General features: G+C 43.9%; 1 protein-coding gene across 2 annotated transcripts in view; it reads right to left on the bottom strand.

Moving 5' to 3' along the window:
- LOC109877828 (protein FAM163B) overlaps positions 1 to 22,865 on the bottom strand; it is a 56,859-nt gene that overhangs the window by 5,420 nt on the left and 28,574 nt on the right. For both annotated transcript variants that reach the window (XM_031803020.1, XM_020470046.2), the window contains exon 2: positions 759 to 874. In XM_031803020.1, the coding sequence (XP_031658880.1) occupies positions 759 to 851 (93 nt within the window). In that variant the 5' untranslated portion in view covers positions 852 to 874. The remainder of the gene's footprint in view (positions 1 to 758; positions 875 to 22,865) is intronic.

Here is a 22,865-nt window from a genome sequence, read left to right as displayed (position 1 = left end):
CACATTGTACAACTTGTCTCAAGACACCCCACCCTCCCCTCCTCAGTTCTACACACAGCCTCTGTACACCACATTGTACAACTTGTCTCAAGACACCCCACCCTCCCCTCCTCAGTTCTACACACAGCCTCTGTACACCACATTGTACAACCTGTCTCAAGACACCCCACCCTCCCTTCCTCAGTTCTACACACAGCCTCTGTACACCACATTGTACAACTTGACCCCACCCTCCCCTACCCAGTTCTATCTACACACTGAAGGTTTGATGATCACAAAACCATCAGGTGTTCCAGAACCAAAGAACCCTTCTGCATCAAAACATATAGTCTAGTGAGAGACTTCTGAATGCTCTGAGAAACACGTACCCGGCAAGCTGTGCGAGGGGGAACATACCCAAGTCAGTATGTGCAGCTTGAATATACAAAGGGGGGTGTGATGTTGTGATGTCTAAGGATTCCTGTACCACATAGCCTGACCTCGGTGAAGAGGGGGACAGTCCAGAGGGGCACACCTTGATGAAGACACGTTTGCTGAAGTGCGCCAGTTCACAAGGAAACTAAATAAAGGCCTTTTTGATCTAGATTGAATTACGTGGTGTAATTTATTTGAGCCTTTTTGTTTTTGGCTTTCAGCAGATTACTAAGCACCCAATCAGAGGTCTCCATCAGAGGTATAGAGGGACTTGATGCTTATTGTGACAGTACATGGCCTGACCACAATGAAGAGAGGATCAGAGGGTTGTAGGAGGGGCTTACCTGCAGCCTACAGTAACACAGTACTGCGATGATGCACAGTAAGATAACTGTAGCTAAAATACCGCCTGTGATGACCACTGTCCCGGCTGTCATTCGAAATCCTCTCCATCAACAGCCTACAGAAAATAAAGAATGAAAGAGGAGGGGGGGGGGAATTGAGAGAGAGCGAGAGAGAGAGAATGGAACAAGAGAGAGAGAGAGAGAGAGAGAGAGAGAGAGAGAGAGAGAGAGAGAGGGAGAGAGAGAGAGAGAGGGAGAGAGAGAGAGAGAGAGAGAGCGAGAGAGAGAGAGAATGGAACAAGAGAGAGAGAGAGAGAGGAGAGAGAGAGAGAGAGAGAGAGAGAGAGGGAGAGAGAGAGAGAGAGAGGGAGAGAGAGAGAGAGAATGAACAAGAGAGAGGGAGAGAGAGAGAGAGAGAATTGGAACGAGAGAGAGAGAGATGAGAAGAAAGGAGAAGAGAGAGACGCGAGAGAGAGAGAAAAGAGAGAGAGAGAGATGGACGGACGGGGTAGAGAGAGAGAGAATTGAACAAGAGAGAGGGAGAGAGAGAGAGAGAGAGAGAGAGAATGGAACGAGAGAGAGAGAATTGAACAAGAGAAGAAGAGAGAGAAGAGAGAGAGAGAGAGAGATAGAGGAAGAGAGATTATAAGGGAACGAGAGAGGAGAATTGAAACAAGAGAGAGGAGAGAGAGAGAAGAGAAAGATAGTGAACGAGAGAGAGAGAGACATTGAACAAGAGAGAGGAGAGAGAGAGAGAATGAACAAGAGAGGAGGAGAAGAAGAGAGAGGAGAGAGAGAGAGAGAGAGAGAAGAAGAAGAGAGAGAGAGAGAGAGAGAGAGAGAGAGAGAGAGAGGGAGAGAGAGAGAGAGAGAGAGAGAGAATGGAACGAGAGAGAGAGAATGGAACAAGAGAGAGAGGGAGAGAGAGAGAGACAGAGTGCATTGTGTTCATTAAGTGGATTAACTCTGTGTCATCCCCAGTAACGCTCATTGAATTATCCTTCCTATACATAATCTAGACTTTGTCTCACTGCTTGAAACACAGATAGAGGAGATAAAGAAACAGGAGAATGAGTCGTGGAGGGAGAGATAGAGAGAAGGATGAAAGGGAGGGAGAGATGGAGAGGAAAGGGACAGATAGAGAGAAGGATGAAAGGGAGGGAGAGATGGGGAGATGGAAGGGAGATGAATAGAGTGAGACGGAGGGCAAAGAGGTATAAGTGGAAAGACAGAGCGTAGAGCGATTGAGAGGAGAGATAGAGAGGAAAGGGAGGAGAGATGGGAAGACAGCGTGATAGAAGGAAAGAAGGTCAATATAAGCTGTGCGGTGAGGTTGGTTGGTAGGATGGAAAAGATCGAATAAAAGGAGAGGGAGAGGATGGTGGAAAGGTTTTGAGGAGAGAGATGAGAGTAGAGGGACCGGTTCATAAAAGAGAGGGGAAAGAGAAAGGGGGATACCTAGTCAGTTGTACAACTGAATGCATTCAACTGAAATGCGTCGTCCGCATTTAGCCCAACCCCCTCTGAATCAGAGAGGTACGGGGGGCTGCCATAATCGACATCCACGTCTTCGGGCGCCCAGGGAAAAGAGATGGCGAGAAAGAGGTAGAGGTTTGAGGAGAGATGGATGGAGAGCCAGATGGAACTGAGGGATGGAGAGCGAGAGAGAGAGAGGTTTGAGGAGAGATGGATGGAGAGCCAGATGGAACTGAGGGATGTAGAGAGAGAGAGGTTTGAGGAGAGATGGGTGGAGAGCGAGATGGAACTGAGGGATGGAGAGTGAGAGAGAGAGAAGTTTGAGGAGAGATGGATGGAGAGCGAGAGAGAGAGAGAGGTTTTCCAGTACTTGCTGTGAGATGTTACCCCACTCTTCCACCAAGGCACCTGCAAGTTTCCGGACATTTCTGAGGGGAATGGCCCTAGCCCTCCCCCTCCAATCCAACAGGTCCCAGACATGCTTAATGGGATTGAGATCTATGGGCTCTTCGCTGGCCATGGCAGAACACTGATATTCCTGTCTTGCAGGAAATCACGCACAGAACGAGCAGTACGGCTGATGGCATTGTCATGCTGGAGGGTCATGCCAGGATGAGCTTGCAGGAAGGGTACCAGATGAGGGAGGAGGATGTCTTATCTGTAATGCACAGGATTAAGATTGCCTGCAATGACAACAAACTCAGTATGATGATGCTGTGACACACCGCCCCAGACCATGACGGACCCTCCACCTCCAAATCGATCCCGCTCCAGAGTACAGGCCTCGGTGTAACGCTCATTCCTTCAACGATAAACACGATTCTTACCATCACCTCTGGTGAGACAAAACCGCGACTCGTCAGTGAAGAGCACTTTTTGCCAGTGGTCTGGTCCAGCGACGGTGGGTTTGTGCCCGTAGGCGACATTGTTGCCGGTGATTTCTGGTGAGGACCTGCCTTACAACAGTCCTACAAGCCCTCAGTCCAGCCTCTCTCAGCCTATTGCGGACAGTCTGAGCACTGATGGAGGGATTGTGCGTCCCTGGTGTAACTCGGGCAGTTGCTGTTGCCATCCTTTACCTGTCCCGCAGGTGTAATGTTTGGATGTACCAATCCTGTGCAGGTGTTGTTACACGTGGTCTGCCACTGTGAGGACGATCAGCTGTCCTGTCTCCCTGTAGTGCTGTCTTAGGCGTCTCACAGTACGGGCATTGCACTTTATTGTCCAGACCACATCTGCAGTCCTCATGCCACCTTGCAGCATGCCTAAGGCACGTTCACGCAGATGAGCAGGGACCCTGGGCATTTTTATTTAGGTGTTTTTCAGAGTCTGTAGAAAGTTCAGGTTTTCATACCTGTGACCTTAATTGCCTACCGGCTGTTAGTCTTAACGACCCTTCCACAGGTGCATGTTCATTAATTATTTATGGTTCATTGTCACAACTTCCGCCGAAGTCGGCTCCTCTCCGTGTTCAGGAGGCTTTCGGCGGTCGACGTCACCGGCTTTCTAGCCATCGCCGCTCCATTTCTCATGTATCCATTTGTTTTGTCTTGTTCCCTGCACACCTGGTTTTCATTCCCCAATCAATCTACATGTATTTATTCCTCTGTTCCCCATCATGTGTAAGATTGTCATCATTGTGTAAGATTGTTTGTGTTATGTGTTTGTTGTTGACGCGCCAGACTGGTTTGTTTTTCCCCGTGGTATTTCACGAAGATGTTTATTGTTAAACATTATTCTTGTGACTGTTTTGCGCGTTTTGCCTCAATAAAGTGTGCACCTGTTCACAAATCTCTGCTCTCCTGCACCTGACTTCGCTACCAGTACGTACAAGCCTGACAACGGGAAACAGCGTTTAAACCCTTTACAATTCAGATCTGTGAAGATATTTTTTTATTTATTTTTACAAATGATCTTTGAAAGACAGGGTCCTGAAAAAGGGACGTTTATTTGTTTTGCTAGGTTTATAATGGCAACGGTGGTAGTCCAGATATCACATCATAACAACTGAATTAAAAGCTAAAGTAAGAACTTAACCAACCAACCAGTGCGACTGACACACCAATCAACCACTCACTGACCGTCCAACCAACCTTAGTCAGTGCGACTGACACACCAATCACTCACTGACCGTCCAACCAACCTTAGTCAGTGCGACTGACACACCAATCAACCACTCACTGACCGTCCAACCAACCGTAGTCAGTGCGACTGACACACCAATCAACCACTCACTGACCGTCCAACCAACCTTAGTCAGTGCGACTGACACACCAATCAACCACTCACTGACCGTCCAACCAACCGTAGTCAGTGCGACTGACACACCAATCAACCACTCACTGACCGTCCAACCAACCGTAGTCAGTGCGACTGACACACCAATCAACCACTCACTGACCGTCCAACCAACCTTAGTCAGTGCGACTGACACACCAATCAACCACTCACTGACCGTCCAACCAACCTTAGTCAGTGCGACTGACACACCAATCAACCACTCACTGACCGTCCAACCAACCTTAGTCAGTGCGACTGACACACCAATCAACCACTCACTGACCGTCCAACCAACCGTAGTCAGTGCGACTGACACACCAATCAACCACTCACTGACCGTCCAACCAACCTTAGTCAGTGCGACTGACACACCAATCAACCACTCACTGACCGTCCAACCAACCTTAGTCAGTGCGACTGACACACCAATCAACCACTCACTGACCGTCCAACCAACCTTAGTCAGTGCGACTGACACACCAATCAACCACTCACTGACCGTCCAACCAACCTTAGTCAGTGCGACTGACACACCAATCAACCACTCACTGACCGTCCAACCAACCTTAGTCAGTGCGACTGACACACCAATCAACCACTCACTGACCGTCCAACCAACCTTAGTCAGTGCGACTGACACACCAATCAACCACTCACTGACCGTCCAACCAACCTTAGTCAGTGCGACTGACACACCAATCAACCACTCACTGACCGTCCAACCAACCTTAGTCAGTGCGACTGACACACCAATCAACCACTCACTGACCGTCCAACCAACCTTAGTCAGTGCGACTGACACACCAATCAACCACTCACTGACCGTCCAACCAACCTTAGTCAGTGCGACTGACACACCAATCAACCACTCACTGACCGTCCAACCAACCTTAGTCAGTGCGACTGACACACCAATCAACCACTCACTGACCGTCCAACCAACCTTAGTCAGTGCAACTGACACACCAATCAACCACTCACTGACCGTCCAACCAACCGTAGTCAGTGCGACTGACACACCAGACTGCACTCACTGACCGTCCAACCAACCTTAGTCAGTGCGACTGACACACCAATCAACCACTCACTGACCGTCCAACCAACCGTAGTCAGTGCGACTGACACACCAGACTGCACTCACTGACCGTCCAACCAACCTTAGTCAGTGCGACTGACACACCAATCTGAGACTGCACTCACTGACCGTCCAACCAACCGTAGTCAGTGCGACTGACACACCAATCTGAGACTGCACTCACTGACCGTCCAACCAACCTTAGTCAGTGCGACTGACACACCAATCAACCACTCACTGACCGTCCAACCAACCGTAGTCAGTGCGACTGACACACCAGACTGCACTCACTGACCATCCAACCAACCTTAGTCAGTGCGACTGACACACCAATCTGAGACTGCACTCACTGACCGTCCAACCAACCTTAGTCAGTGCGACTGACACACCAATCAACCACACACTGACCGTCCAACCAACCTTAGTCAGTGCGACTGACACACCAATCAACCACTCACTGACCGTCCAACCAACCGTAGTCAGTGCGACTGACACACCAGACTGCACTCACTGACCGTCCAACCAACCTTAGTCAGTGCGACTGACACACCAATCTGAGACTGCACTCACTGACCGTCCAACCAACCTTAGTCAGTGCGACTGACACACCAATCAACCACACACTGACCGTCCAACCAACCTTAGTCAGTGCGACTGACACACCAATCAACCACTCACTGACCGTCCAACCAACCTTAGTCAGTGCGACTGACACACCAATCTGAGACTGCACTCACTGACCGTCCAACCAACCGTAGTCAGTGCGACTGACACACCAATCTGAGACTGCACTCACTGACCGTCCAACCAACCTTAGTCAGTGCGACTGACACACCAATCTGAGACTGCACTCACTGACCGTCCAACCAACCGTAGTCAGTGCGACTGACACACCAATCTGAGACTGCACTCACTGACCGTCCAACCAACCTTAGCCAGTGCGACTGACACACCAATCAACCACTCACTGACCGTCCAACCAACCTTAGTCAGTGCGACTGACACACCAATCACTCACTGACCGTCCAACCAACCTAACCTCTTCTCCTGTCCAGCTACAGTGTGTTTGGGTCCAATGAGCGAGAGCAAGAACCTGTCTTTGCCAAAGGCCCTTTTACCTTGTTTGGCCCGGCGGATCTGATAAAGTCAATCTAGCAAGCTGTCTACAAACAGCACATACCTACCGGATGGACTCTAATTTGACAAATCTAATTTACAGGTCAAGTCCTCAAATGAAATCAATAGATCTGTGCTTGGAAAGAGAAGAAACAGAAAATAGAATTTAAAAGACAACAGAATAAAAGTCTCCTACAGAAAGGACAGAAATATATATATAATAAAAAGAGTATTGTACTACAAAATATGACACATATCTTTGGGTAATATGTCTGTGTGTCTCTCTGGGAGTATTGACCATATACATAAAATCACTCTATTCTAGCTATATCATTCAATTTAAAATGGTACTGACTTGGTTGTGCTGACCAGCTAGTTTTGGGTCAATGCGCTTTAACCCAATGAATCACACCTTAACGTCGGCAGGTTTTCAACTTCTAACCCCTTTTTAAACATTTTGTGTTTGGGCTACAGACTTCTGGGCTGTACCATTGGATTCATCTATTTCTTCTGTATCCTTTAGTCTGTGTGATTAACGGGGGCTGAGCTAGAGCGACAAGGGGCCCGGGGCCTGGTCTTTTTACCAAAAATGTCTGTTGAGTCTGAATGTCTTGACCACATGTTTTGCTCTATGATGCTCACAAGCTACACAAGAGTCGTTAGAATTTGAGGGGGTTCTTCTACGTGGACAATCATAGAAAATCCGAGGACATAGCTTATTACAGTATTATAGACACTAACATCAGTGATCGTGAGATTTGAATACGTTTTTAAATACCTCTATGGACCGTAAAGGAAATCACACTACAAACTATCACCCTCAGACACTTAAGGAAATCATGAAAGTCATGGATATATTGGAATTTGTGGATACAGTGCCTTGCGAAAGTATTCGGCCCCCTTGAACTTTGCGACCTTTTGCCACATTTCAGGCTTCAAACATAAAGATATAAAACTTTATTTTTTTGTGAAGAATCAACAACAAGTGGGACACAATCATGAAGTGGAACGACATTTATTGGATATTTCAAACTTTTTTAACAAATCAAAAACTGAAAAATTGGGCGTGCAAAATTATTCAGCCCCCTTAAGTTAATACTTTGTAGCGCCACCTTTTGCTGCGATTACAGCTGTAAGTCGCTTGGGGTATGTCTCTATCAGTTTTGCACATCGAGAGACTGACATTTTTTCCCATTCCTCCTTGCAAAACAGCTCGAGCTCAGTGAGGTTGGATGGAGAGCATTTGTGAACAGCAGTTTTCAGTTCTTTCCACAGATTCTCGATTGGATTCAGGTCTGGACTTTGACTTGGCCATTCTAACACCTGGATATGTTAATTTTTGAACCATTCCATTGTAGATTTTGCTTTATGTTTTGGATCATTGTCTTGTTGGAAGACAAATCTCCGTCCCAGTCTCAGGTCTTTTGCAGACTCCATCAGGTTTTCTTCCAGAATGGTCCTGTATTTGGCTCCATCCATCTTCCCATCAATTTGAACCATCTTCCCTGTCCTTGCTGAAGAAAAGCAGGCCCAAACCATGATGCTGCCACCACCATGTTTGACAGTGGGGATGGTGTGTTCAGGGTGATGAGCTGTGTTGCTTTTACGCCAAACATAACGTTTTGCATTGTTGCCAAAAAGTTCAATTTTGGTTTCATCTGACCAGAGCACCTTCTTCCACATGTTTGGTGTGTCTCCCAGGTGGCTTGTGGCAAACTTTAAACAACACTTTTTATGGATATCTTTAAGAAATGGCTTTCTTCTTGCCACTCTTCCATAAAGGCCAGATTTGTGCAATATACGACTGATTGTTGTCCTATGGACAGAGTCTCCCACCTCAGCTGTAGATCTCTGCAGTTCATCCAGAGTGATCATGGGCCTCTTGGCTGCATCTCTGATCAGTCTTCTCCTTGTATGAGCTGAAAGTTTAGAGGGACGGCCAGGTCTTGGTAGATTGGTAGATTTGCAGTGGTCTGATACTCCTTCCATTTCAATATTATCGCTTGCACAGTGCTCCTTGGGATTTTTAAAGCTTGGGAAATCTTTTTGTATCCAAATCCGGCTTTAAACTTCTTCACAACAGTATCTCGGACCTGCCTGGTGTGTTCCTTGTTCATCATGATGCTCTCTGCGCTTTTAACGGACCTCTGAGACTATCACAGTGCAGGTGCATTTATACGGAGACTTGATTACACACAGGTTTGCTGCACTGAAAGTAAAGGTGCTGAATAATTTTGCACGCCCAATTTTTCAGTTTTTGATTTGTTAAAAAAGTTTGAAATATCCAATAAATGTTGTTCCACTTCATGATTGTGTCCCACTTGTTGTTGATTGATTCTTCACAAAAAAATACAGTTTTATATCTTTATGTTTGAAGCCTGAAATGTGGCAAAAGGTCGCAAAGTTCAAGGGGGCCGAATACTTTCGCAAGGCACTGTATATGCAGGCTTAGATACCCAGACCTAGTGAGATATACATGGCGGAGGCTCAATCAAGCTACTCGTCTTGATTACTTTCTTATGTCGTTCTCTCTGGTACCAAAAGTTGAAACAAAGTGATCATAGGGGACAGAATGCAGTCGGACCATCACATAATTGGCATATACTGTATATTGCTCATACAGAATTTCCACGTGGGTGAGGGTATTGGAAATGTAATCGAAGCCTACTGGATGATAACTTGTTTTTAACTAGGACAGAAGAATTTATAACTGACTTTTTCCTGCATAACACAAGTACAGCAGATCCCATTTTTGTATGGGAGACTTTTAAATGTGCCTTTGCAATTCAGTACTCACTTATAAAACAAAAGCAATTTAGGTCAAAAGAGTCCATATTAACAAAGAGAATTGAAGGACTAACAGTACAGATAGATAGATAGCAATACAAACAAGAACCTATTCAAGAAAGATCCAGTGTGATATATTATAAAAAATAAAGCTAACTGGATGGAATATGGGGGAAAATGCAGACAAATTATTTTTCAATCTTCAACATAGAAATGCTACCAATAACTTTTCACTGTAACTCATGATTCCATGAATGATCATTTGAAAGAGGAAGTAAAGTACGGATCCGTACCTAAAATGACATACCATACCCAAATCTAACTGCCTGTAGCTCAGGCCCTGAAGCAAGGATATGCACATTCTTGGTACCATTTGAAAGGAAACACTTTGATGTTTGTGGAAATGTGAAATGAATGTAGTAGAATATAACACAATAGATCTGGTAAAAGATAATAAAAAAATAAAAAAATATTTTGTCATTTTATTTGTACCATCATCTTTGAAATGCAAGAGATAGGCCATAATGTATTATTCCAGGCCAGGTGCAATTTAGCAGTGTATGCGCAAAGTTTTAGACTGATCCAATGAACCATTGCATTTCTGTTCAACAGTTTGTATTAAGACTGCCCAAATGTGCCTAATTTGTTTATTAAAAACGTTTCATGTTCAAAATTGTGCACTCTCCTCAAACAATAGCATGGTATTATTTCACTATACTAGCTACTGAAAATTGGACAGTGCAGTTAGATGAACAAGAATTTAAGCTTTCTGACAATATTAGATATGTCTATGTCCTGGGAAATGTTCTTGTTACTTACAACTTCATGCTAATCACATTAGCCAACTTTAGCTCAACCGTCCTCTGGATGGGACACTGATCCTGAAGAAGATTTATTAAGAATGTTTTCCCTTCAGTCTCCTCCATCTCCACTAACCAAAGCTAATTGTATGGATTATTTTCCTATAAACAATGTAAAATGAACATCTGTACAGAAAGACTCATGTGAAGGCCAAATTATAGAGGAGGAACGCAATTAAAGTCTGGGAAAACTCCAGGGCTGGATGGCATATCAGTGGAAGTATACCAAAACATTTTTGATATACTCAGAGGACCATTATTAGCATGTTTTAACCACTCCTATATTAACAGAAGATTATCGGACACGCAACAAGAAGGTCTGATTTCATTATTATTGAAACAGGACCCAAGTGGTATATATAAAGATCCAGTCCATTTAAAAAAATTGGAGGCCTCTTACACTTCAGTGTTGTGATGCAAAAATTCTAGCTAAATGCTTAGCGCATACAATTGAAAAGGTTTTGTCAGATATTATTCATTCTAATCAGACAGATTTTTTTTACATGGACGATACATTGGAGATAATATAGGACAAGTACTGGAAACAATAGAATACTATGAAATATTAGGGAATCCAGGCCTGGTTTTCATAGCTGACTTTGAAAAGGCTTTTGATCAAGTACGGCTGGAGTTCATATATAAATGCCTGTAATGTTTAAATTTTTGAAAATCTCTTATAAAATGGGTTAAAGTTATGTATAGTAAAGCTAAGTGTAAAATAATAAATAATGGCTACATCTCATAAAGTTTTCAACTGTTAAGAGGAGCGAAACAAGGTTGTCCACTATAGACATATCTATTTATTATTGCCATCGAAATGTTAGCTGTTAAAATGAGATCCAACAATAATATTAAGGGATTATAAATCCATGTCTTAAAAACAATTATAATCCCTCCACAGCCTCATAGAGGATCTAGATCATTTTTCTAACCTCTCTGGATTAAAACCAAAACAATTATAATCCCTCCACAGCCTCATAGAGGATCTAGATCATTTTTCTAACCTCTCTGGATTAAAACCAAAGTGTACTATATTACGCATTGGATCCCCAAACAATAGAACTTTTACATCACCGTGTAGTTTACCAATAAAATGGTCTGATGGGGAAGTGGACATATTCGGTATACATATCCCGAAAGAAAGAAATGATCTCGCTCCAATAAATTTTAATAAAAATGTAGCAAAAATAGATAAGATCTTGCTACCATGGAGAGGAAAATACCTGTCTACTTGTGGAAAAATCCCCCTGATTAACTTTTCAGTCACATCACGGTTTACCTATTTGCTTTGCCTACACCTAGCGACCTGCTTTTGAAATTATATTAGCACAAGATATTCAATTTTATTTGGAATGGCAAGCCAGACAAAATTAAAAGGTCCTATTTATATAATGAATATGAATTCAGAGGGCAGAACTTATTAAATATTAAAGCATTAGACCTCTCACTAAAGGCATCAGTCATACAAAACTTACTTAAATCCAAAATAGTTCTCTCTAGTAAATTAGTAAGAATGTCTCACCCCATGTTCAAGAATGGCCTTTTTCTCTTTATTCAGATTACAACCACTCACTTTCGGTTATTTGAACACTAAATCATCTCCAAAATATTGTTATTTTTTAAACAAACCATAGGTTGCAATTTCAGTTTAATCCACCTGAAAAGACAGAACAAATAATACAAAAAATATTGTGGTTAAACTCAAGTATACAAATTGATTTAAAAAATGAAGTATTTTTCTATAAAATAAAAAAGGTCTAATCTTTGTAAATGATATCATAAATAGGACTGGTAGATTTATGTCACACATGCAGGTAACACAGACTTATGGAAAAGTCTGCTCTACCCAAAATCACAACTAACTAATTGCAGCATTACCAGAAAAATGCAAGAGGCAAGTGGAAGGGGGAAAAGTAAGGAACTTGTCTGGCGGCCCTGAATTAAAGACCAAAAATGGTTCAAGAAAATTGTGAGAAATAAAAATACATACTAGTTTAATTTAAGGACCAAAAAATTGACAGCTGTGCCATATAAATTGCAAAATAGTTCGGAAGAGATTTTCCATATACCAAATCCATGGCACATGGTGGTTGAATGGTTTATGAAACATTGCCAGATTCAAAACACAAGCATTTTCATTTTTTGTTCTATTTTTTATGCATTTTTTATTTAACCTTTTTTTCTAACTAGGCAAATCAGTTAAGAACAAATTATTATTTTCATTGACGCCAAACCCGGACGACGCTGGGCCAATTGTGCACCGCCCTATGGGATTCCCAATCATTGCCAGATGTGATGCAACCTGGAATTAAATGTAAATTATTATAAAAATGTATTGCAACCAATAGAATGTTAATATATGGGGGATTCAATCTTCCCAGCTCTGCCGATTTTTCTGCGAGGAGGCAGAGTCATTAGATCATTTATTTTAGTACTGTTCAAACGCAGCTCGTTTTGGGTCACAGGTCCAGGAATGGCTGAAGAATTGCAACATTTCCCTAAAACTAACACTGCAGATAGCAATACTGGGTGATTTAAAAAGTCATAGTCAATCTAACAATAATATAATAATTGTTTAATTAATTTACAATCTGTAGAATCTATGAGAATAGAAAGGTTCAGTACTTTTGTGAAGCATCACAGCACAGTTGAAAAATATATGGCAAATGGAAATCCAAAATGGATGGTGTTAAGAGATAGATGGGAGGGGTTGAATGGAGCTGAAGGGTGGGACTAATAACAAGATAGCAAATAAATCATTCTCTCTATAATTGTTCTGACATTTCACATTCTTAAAATAAAGTGGTGTTCCTAACTGACCTAAGACAGGGAATTTTTGCTAGGATTAAATGTCAGGAATTGTGAAAAACTGAGTTTAAATGTATTTGGCTACGGTGTATGTAAACTTTTGACTTCAATTTTAGATACTTTTGTACCAGTTTCCTCCCGCATCTTCACAAGGTCCTTTGCTTTTGTTCTGGGATTGATTTGCTCTTTTTGCACCAAAGTACGTTCATCTCTAGGAGATCATCCTGTGCAGTATGACGGCTGCGTGGTCCCATGGTGTTTATACTTGCGTACTATTGTTTGTACAGATGAACGTGGTACCTTCAGGCATTTGGAAATTGCTTCCAAGGATGAACCAGACTTGTGGAGGTCTACAAAAAAAATTCTGAGGTCTTGGCTGATTTCCCCATGATGTCAAACAAAGAGGCACTGAGTTTGAAGGCAGGCCTTGAAATACATCCACAGATATACCTCCCATTGACTCATATTGGTGGTAAATGACATTTTAATGGCATCGGACCGAGGCTCTGCATCTGTCCTCGTGCTCCTAGACCTTAGTGCTGCTTTTGATACCATCGATCACCACATTCTTTTGGAGAGATTGGAAACCCAAATTGGTCTACATGGACATGTTCTGGCCTGGTTTAGATCTTATCTGTCGGAAAGATATCAGTTTGTCTCTGTGAATGGTTTGTCCTCTGACAAATCAACTGTAAATTTCGGTGTTCCTCAAGGTTCCGTTTTAGGACCACTATTGTTTTCACTATATATTTTACCTCTTGGGGATGTTATTCGAAAACATAATGTAAACTTTCACTGCTATGCGGATGACACACAGCTGTACATTTCAATGAAACATGGTGAAGCCCCAAAATTGCCCTCGCTAGAAGCATGTGTTTCAGACATAAGGAAGTGGATGGCTGCAAACTTTCTACTATTAAACTCGGACAAAACAGAGATGCTTGTTCTAGGTCCCAAGAAACAAAGAGATCTTCTGTTGAATCTGACAATTAATCTTAATGGTTGTACAGTCGTCTCAAATAAAACTGTGAAGGACCTCGGCGTTACTCTGGACCCTGATCTCTCTTTTGAAGAACATATCAAGACCATTTCGAGGACAGCTTTTTTCCATCTACGTAACATTGCAAAAATCTGAAACTTTCTGTCCAAAAATGTGGCAGAAATATTTATCCATGCTTTTGTCACTTCTAGGTTAGACTACTGCAATGCTCTATTTTCCGGCTACCCGGATAAAGCACTAAATAAACTTCAGTTAGTGCTAAATACGGCTGCTAGAATCCTGACTAGAACCAACAAATTTGATCATATTACTCCAGTGCTAGCCTCTCTACACTGGCTTCCTGTCAAAGCAAGGGCTGATTTCAAGGTTTTACTGCTAACCTACAAAGCATTACATGGGCTTGCTCCTACCTATCTCTCTGATTTGGTCCTGCCGTACATACCTACACGTACGCTACGGTCACAAGACGCAGGCCTCCTAATTGTCCCTAGAATTTCTAAGCAAACAGCTGGAGGCACGGCTTTCTCCTATAGAGCTCCATTTTTATGGAACGGTCTGCCTACCCATGTCAGAGACGCAAACTCGGTCTCAACCTTTAAGTCTTTACTGAAGACTCATCTCTTCAGTGGGTCATATGATTGAGTGTAGTCTGGCCCAGGAGTGGGAAGGTGAACGGAAAGGCTCTGGAGCAACGAACCGCCCTTGCTGTCTCTGCCTGGCCTGTTCCCCTCTTTCCACTGGGATTCTCTGCCTCTAACCCTATTACAGGGGCTGAGTCACTGGCTTGCTGGGGCTCTCTCATGCCGTCCCTGGAGGGGGTGCGTCACCTGAGTGGGTTGATTCACTGTTGTGGTCATCCTGTCTGGGTTGGCGCCCCCCCCTTGGGTTGTGCCGTGGCGGAGATCTTTGTGGGCTATACTCAGCCTTGTCTCAGGATGGTAAGTTGGTGGTTGAAGATATCCCTCTAGTGGTGTGGGGGCTGTGCTTTGGCAAAGTGGGTGGGGTTATATCCTTCCTGTTTGGCCCTGTCCGGGGGTGTCCTCGGATGGGGCCACAGTGTCTCCTGACCCCTCCTGTCTCAGCCTCCAGTATTTATGCTGCATTAGTTTATGTGTCGGGGGGCTGGGGTCAGTTTGTTATATCTGGAGTACTTCTCCTGTCCTATTCGGTGTCCTGTGTGAATCTAAGTGTGCGTTCTCTAATTCTCTCCTTCTCTCTTTCTTTCTATTTCTCGGAGGACCTGAGCCCTAGGACCATGCCCCAGGACTACCTGACATGATGACTCCTTGCTGTCCCCAGTCCACCTGGCCATGCTGCTGTTCCAGTTTCAACTGACCTGAGCCCTAGGACCATGCCCCAGGACTACCTGACATGATGACTCCTTGCTGTCCCCAGTCCACCTGGCCATGCTGCTGCTCCAGTTTCAACTTCCACCTGACTGTGCTGCTGCTCCAGTTTCAACTGTTCTGCCTTATTATTATTCGACCATGCTGGTCATTTATGAACATTTGAACATCTTGGCCATGTTCTGTTATAATCTCCACCCGGCACAGCCAGAAGAGGACTGGCCACCCCACATAGCCTGGTTCCTCTCTAGGTTTCTTCCTAGGTATTGGCCTTTCTAGGGAGTTTTTCCTAGCCACCGTGCTTCTACACCTGCATTGCTTGCTGTTTGGGGTTTTAGGCTGGGTTTCTGTACAGCACTTTGAGATATCAGCTGATGTACGAAGGGCTATATAAATAAATTTGATTTGATTTGATATGTCAATTAGCCTATCAGAAGCTTCTAAAGCCATGACATCATTTTCTGGAATTTTCCAATCTGTTTAAAGGCACAGTCAACTTAGTGTATGTAAACTTCTGACCAACTGGAATTGTGATACAGTGAATTATAAGTGAAATAATCTGTCTGGAAACAATTGTTGGAAGAATTACTTGTGTCATGCACAAAGTAGAAGTCCTAACCGACTTGCCAAAACTATAGTTTGTTAACAAGAAATTTGTGGAGTGGTTGAAAAACGAGTTTTAATGACTCCAACCTAAGTGTATGCAATCTTCCAACTTCAACTGTATGTGGGTATGTGTATGCATGTATATACAGTGCCTTGCGAAAGTATTCGGCCCCCTTGAACTTTGCGACCTTTTGCCACATTTCAGGCTTCAAACATAAAGATATAAAACTGTATTTTTTTGTGAAGAATCAACAACAAGTGGGACACAATCATGATGTGGAACGACATTTATTGGATATTTCAAACTTTTTTAACAAATCAAAAACTGAAAAATTGGGTGTGCAAAATTATTCAGCCCCTTTACTTTCAGTGCAGCAAACTCTCTCCAGAAGATCAGTGAGGATCTCTGAATGATCCAATGTTGACCTAAATGACTAATGATGATAAATACAATCCACCTGTGTGTAATCAAGTCTCCGTATAAATGCACCTGCACTGTGATAGTCTCAGAGGTCCGTTAAAAGCGCAGAGAGCATCATGAAAAACAAGGAACACACCAGGCAGGTCCGAGATACTGTTGTGAAGAAGTTTAAAGCCGGATTTGGATACAAAAAGATTTCCCAAGCTTTAAAAATCCCAAGGAGCACTGTGCAAGCGATAATATTGAAATGGAAGGAGTATCAGACCACTGCAAATCTACCAAGACCTGGCCGTCCCTCTAAACTTTCAGCTCGTACAAGGAGAAGACTGATCAGAGATGCAGCCAAGAGGCCCATGATCACTCTGGATGAACTGCAGAGATCTACAGCTGAGGTGGGAGACTCTGTCCATAGGACAACAATCAGTCGTATATTGCACAAATCTGGCCTTTATGGAAGAGTGGCAAGAAGAAAGCCATTTCTTAAAGATATCCATAAAAAGTGTTGTTTAAAGTTTGCCACAAGCCACCTGGGAGACACACCAAACATGTGGAAGAAGGTGCTCTGGTCAGATTAAACCAAAATTGAACTTTTTGGCAACAATGCAAAACGTTATGTTTGGCGTAAAAGCAACACAGCTCATCACCATGAACACACCATCCCCACTGTCAAACATGGTGGTGGCAGCATCATGGTTTGGGCCTGCTTTTCTTCAGCAGGGACAGGGAAGATGGTTAAAATTGATGGGAAGATGGATGGAGCCAAATACAGGACCATTCTGGAAGAAAACCTGATGGAGTCTGCAAAAGACCTGAGACTGGGACGGAGATTTGTCTTCCAACAAGACAATGATCCAAAACATAAAGCAAAATCTACAATGGAATGGTTCAAAAATAAACATATCCAGGTGTTAGAATGGCCAAGTCAAAGTCCAGACCTGAATCCAATCGAGAATCTGTGGAAAGAACTGAAAACTGCTGTTCACAAATGCTCTCCATCCAACCTCACTGAGCTTGAGCTGTTTTGCAAGGAGGAATGGGAAAAAAATTCAGTCTCTCGATGTGCAAAACTGATAGAGACATACCCCAAGCGACTTACAGCTGTAATCGCAGCAAAAGGTGGCGCTACAAAGTATTAACTTAAGGGGGCTGAATAATTTTTGATTTGTTAAAAAAGTTTGAAATATCCAATAAATGTTGTTCCACTTCATGATTGTGTCCCACTTGTTGTTGATTCTTCACAAAAAAATACAGTTTTATATCTTTATGTTTGAAGCCTGAAATGTGGCAAAATGTCGCAAAGTTCAAGGGGGCCAAATACTTTTGCAAGGCACTGTATATATGGATATACACTACCGTTCAAAAGTTTGGGGGCACTTGAAATGTTCTTGTTATTGAAAGAAAAGCACATTTTGTCCATTAAAATAACATAAAATGTATCAGAAATACAGTGTAGACATTGTTAATGTTGTAAATGACTATTGTAGCTGGAAACGGCAGATTTGTTATGGAATATCTACATAGGCGTACAAAGGCCCATTATCAGCAACCATCCCTCCTGAGTTCCAATGGCACGATGTGTTAGCAAATCAAAGTTTATCATTTTAAAAGGCTAATTGATCATTAGAAACCCCCTTTGGCAATTGAGTTAGCACAGCTGAAAACTGTTCTGATTAAAGAAGCAATACAGCTGACATTCTTTAGACTAGTTGAGTATCTGGAGCATCAGCATATTTGGATTCGATTACAGGCTCAAAATGGCCAGAAACAAAGACTTTCTTGTGAAACTGGTCAGCCTATTCTTGTTTTGAGAAATGAAGGCTATTCCATGCAAGAAATTGTCAAGAAACTGAAGATCTCGTACAACGCTTCATACTACTCCCTTCCCAGAACAGCGCAAACTGGCCCTAACCAGAATAGAAAGAGGAGTGGGAGGCCCTGGTGCACAACTGAGCTAGAGGACAAGTACATTAGAGTGTCTAGTTTGAGAAACAGACATCTCACATGTCCTCAACTGGAAGATTCATTAAATAGTACCTGCCTAACACCAGTCTCAATGTCAACAGTGAAGAGGCGACTCCGGGATGCTGGCCTTCTAGGCAGAGTTGCAAAGAAAAAGCCATATCTCAGACTGGCCAATAAAAATAAAAGATTAAGATGGGCAAAAAAACACAGACACTGGATAGAGGAACTCTGCCTAGAAGGCCAGCATCCCGGAGTCGCCTCTTTACTGTTGACATTGAGACTGGACAGAGGAACTCTGCCTAGAAGGCCAGCATCCCGGAGTCGCCTCTTTACTGTTGACATTGAGACTGGACAGAGGAACTCTGCCTAGAAGGCCAGCATCCCGGAGTCGCCTCTTTACTGTTGACATTGAGACTGGACAGAGGAACTCTGCCTAGAAGGCCAGCATCCCGGAGTCGCCTCTTTACTGTTGACATTGAGACTGGACAGAGGAACTCTGCCTAGAAGGCCAGCATCCCGGAGTCGCCTCTTTACTGTTGACATTGAGACTGGACAAAGTAACTCTGCCTAGAAGGCCAGCATCCCGGAGTCGCCTCTTTACTGTTGACATTGAGACTGGACAGAGGAACTCTGCCTAGAAGGCCAGCATCCCGGAGTCGCCTCTTTACTGTTGACATTGAGACTGGACAGAGGAACTCTGCCTAGAAGGCCAGCATCCCGGAGTCGCCTCTTTACTGTTGACATTGAGACTGGACAGAGGAACTCTGCCTAGAAGGCCAGCATCCCGGAGTCGCCTCTTTACTGTTGACATTGAGACTGGACAGAGGAACTCTGCCTAGAAGGCCAGCATCCCGGAGTCGCCTCTTTACTGTTGACATTGAGACTGGACAGAGGAACTCTGCCTAGAAGGCCAGCATCCCGGAGTCGCCTCTTTACTGTTGACATTGAGACTGGACAGAGGAACTCTGCCTAGAAGGCCAGCATCCCGGAGTCGCCTCTTTACTGTTGACATTGAGACTGGACAGAGGAACTCTGCCTAGAAGGCCAGCATCCCGGAGTCGCCTCTTTACTGTTGACATTGAGACTGGACAGAGGAACTCTGCCTAGAAGGCCAGCATCCCGGAGTCGCCTCTTTACTGTTGACATTGAGACTGGACAGAGGAACTCTGCCTAGAAGGCCAGCATCCCGGAGTCGCCTCTTTACTGTTGACATTGAGACTGGACAGAGGAACTCTGCCTAGAAGGCCAGCATCCCGGAGTCGCCTCTTTACTGTTGACATTGAGACTGGACAGAGGAACTCTGCCTAGAAGGCCAGCATCCCGGAGTCGCCTCTTTACTGTTGACATTGAGACTGGACAGAGGAACTCTGCCTAGAAGGCCAGCATCCCGGAGTCGCCTCTTTACTGTTGACATTGAGACTGGACAGAGGAACTCTGCCTAGAAGGCCAGCATCCCGGAGTCGCCTCTTTACTGTTGACATTGAGACTGGACAGAGGAACTCTGCCTAGAAGGCCAGCATCCCGGAGTCGCCTCTTTACTGTTGACATTGAGACTGGACAGAGGAACTCTGCCTAGAAGGCCAGCATCCCGGAGTCGCCTCTTTACTGTTGACATTGAGACTGGACAGAGGAACTCTGCCTAGAAGGCCAGCATCCCGGAGTCGCCTCTTTACTGTTGACATTGAGACTGGACAGAGGAACTCTGCCTAGAAGGCCAGCATCCCGGAGTCGCCTCTTTACTGTTGACATTGAGACTGGTGTTTTACTATTTCAAACATATATATACAACAAACACAAGTGATTGCGTTAGCTGTGTTGTTGGCTAGCTCCTTTGGACAACAGCATCCTGACGAATGAGTACATTTTCTATGCCAGGTGAAATCACGCCTCATTAGCTCATTGTTATCGACCCAAATAAATGTCACTAGAAAACAGCTTAAACAAACGCAAATGCGACCACTTTGCTGTTATTCTGCCTGCACTTTTTGCAGTGACTAAGTTACAGTAGTTGGCTAGCTAGCAAGCAAGGGATAACTACGTTGCCAGGGGATAACTACGTTGCCAGCCAGTATGGCAATGGAACATTTAGAATGAATGACTGGGTCGCGACAATAGACACAGAACAAAAAGATGACTGGGTCGCTTCTCTAGTAACAGAACCGTAGAACAAACAACCAGCAACCATAGATTTGTGTCGGGACTATGTCTTGTGGAAGGATGGAATAGTGTGAATAAATTCACCAAAATATATTTTTTTATGAAAATATGTTGATCATTATTTGAATAGGTTGGTAACCTGTTGTATAAAAGTGATAATTCCCTCAAAGCCAGTATTTGGAGGATATATTGGTACGGTTTGCTGGCCATTGTCTTCGTCTCGGGCCTAACAACATCCGTGCTAATATAGTCTTCAAACACCAGCTTCTCGGGCATTATCACTTAACTCCAAACTCCACACAGTTATCACATTTCCCAGTGAGCAAACAATTTCTGTTTGTTTTGGCAGACATTGTTGTTAGTGAAATTTGTCAAAAGTCCTGAATGCAACTATTTATGTGAAATTGTTTTGTGTTCTACTTTTAGTCCTGGTTGTCCTGAAAAGAAGATGGTAAAACACTTCATTGTGAGGCTAAATATAAGGGCTGGACATGCAGATAAATTCACGTCCTGGGGTCTCAGGACTGATAGGTTTAACCTCTGTGTCACACCCTGATCTGTTTCACCTGTAACTGTGCTTGTCACCACCCCCTCCAGGTGTCACCCATCTTCCCCATTATCCCCTGGGTATTTATGCCTGTGCTTTCTGTCTGCATGTGCCAGTTCGTCTTGTCAAGTCAACCAGCGTATTACTCCGTGCGCCTGCTTTTTCCTTTTCACAGATTTCTTCTAGTCCTCCCGGTTTTGAACCTTGCCTGCTTTCACTCTGAACCTCCTGGACTCTGACCTTGTTATATTTTGTCTATCCTTGACCATTCTCTTGCCTGCCCCTTGGATACTAATAAATATTAGAGACTCGAACCATCTGCCTCCCGTGTCTGCATCTGGGTCTCACCCTGTGCCCCTATACTCCGACCTGTGGCTAATTATGTTGCGGGTACTAAATTACCCAAACCCCACACAGACCAGGAAAATCTGATCAGACTCCCCACTCACAGAAGATTGAGGAAGCTACCAATGCAAATACCTTTTCCCTCAGTCTTCTGTGAGTAGGGGGTCTTGATCAGCTTTTCCTGGTCCGTGGGGATTTGGGTAATTTAGCACATGTACAGTATGTGTTATAATCACACAAACTCACGTGCACACGCAGGATAACCACAGCGCTGCGGAGGCCGAAGCCCTAGTGTCCCCTAGGGATGACCTAATGATAGTGAGCGAGAGATGTGTTGCCGTAACATGACGTGCTGCGTTAATTATTTACCACAGACACACTGGAAGGCGTGTAAGCAGAAAACATAAAGCGCCACAAACTACAGGAGACACACCATTGTTCAACAATGGAGAAATCTGGTTGGCTCAGCTCCTGTGTGTCTTATGGAATAACAGATGTAAGGGGTGGTGTTGTGTACAGTGCACACAATGCAGACATGCTCACAGGTACACACAGTGGTACAGAGACACACAAAAAAACAGACTATAGACACACACATCTCTCTCTTCCACTCCTTCTCCTCCCCTCTCTCTATCCCGCTTTCTCACTCTCTTCTACACACAAACTGACATACAGTAGTTCTAGCTCTAACACACACAGACAGTGGGTCGGAAGGAATAAGTTGGTACGTTAATGTAACATGGCACAAACCACAATAGGAGTCTTGCCAATTACTTTCGACAATCATAAAGTTGAAAAGGGAGAGAGAGAGAATACAGGGGGCGGGAGGGTGAAAGACACGCACCGGGAAATAGGGATACTACCACAGGGGCTGATTCAACAAGCTAGCTCAGAGAAACAAAATAATTAACTAGAAGTGTTCTCACTCCTATAACGTTCTTTATTTTTAACGGTGACAACCTAATCTCGTCCAATTGGCCGTCTCTCTCTCTCTCTCTCTCTGACGAACAGTCTGGTTTCACAGCATCCTCACAATGGAACTTGACTGGAAGTGTCTAGCTAGCCTATGTGGTTTCGACAGAAAACGCTAACATCGGGCTTTCAGGGATCTTTCCCTGGGAACTCCACTCAGGCATCTTTCTACGGCTGCTACGTTATGTTAGTCTATTTTTCTGGCTACCCAGTCCTTTTATTCATCATTAGCTTTGATACATTGGTTAAAGATGATCCAATCGCTGATGATGTTGCTTTGTACAACACCCCTCATTTTGACATCACCACAATCTACTTCAACGATTGTAGTCTCAGACTGAATTACGTA

This window comes from Oncorhynchus kisutch, linkage group LG23 (assembly GCF_002021735.2).
Source record: "Oncorhynchus kisutch isolate 150728-3 linkage group LG23, Okis_V2, whole genome shotgun sequence".
In the NCBI taxonomy this organism is placed as follows: Eukaryota; Metazoa; Chordata; class Actinopteri; order Salmoniformes; family Salmonidae; genus Oncorhynchus; species Oncorhynchus kisutch.
The sequence above is the reverse complement of the archived record's forward strand: the minus strand, read 5'-3'. Positions and strand labels throughout refer to the sequence as shown.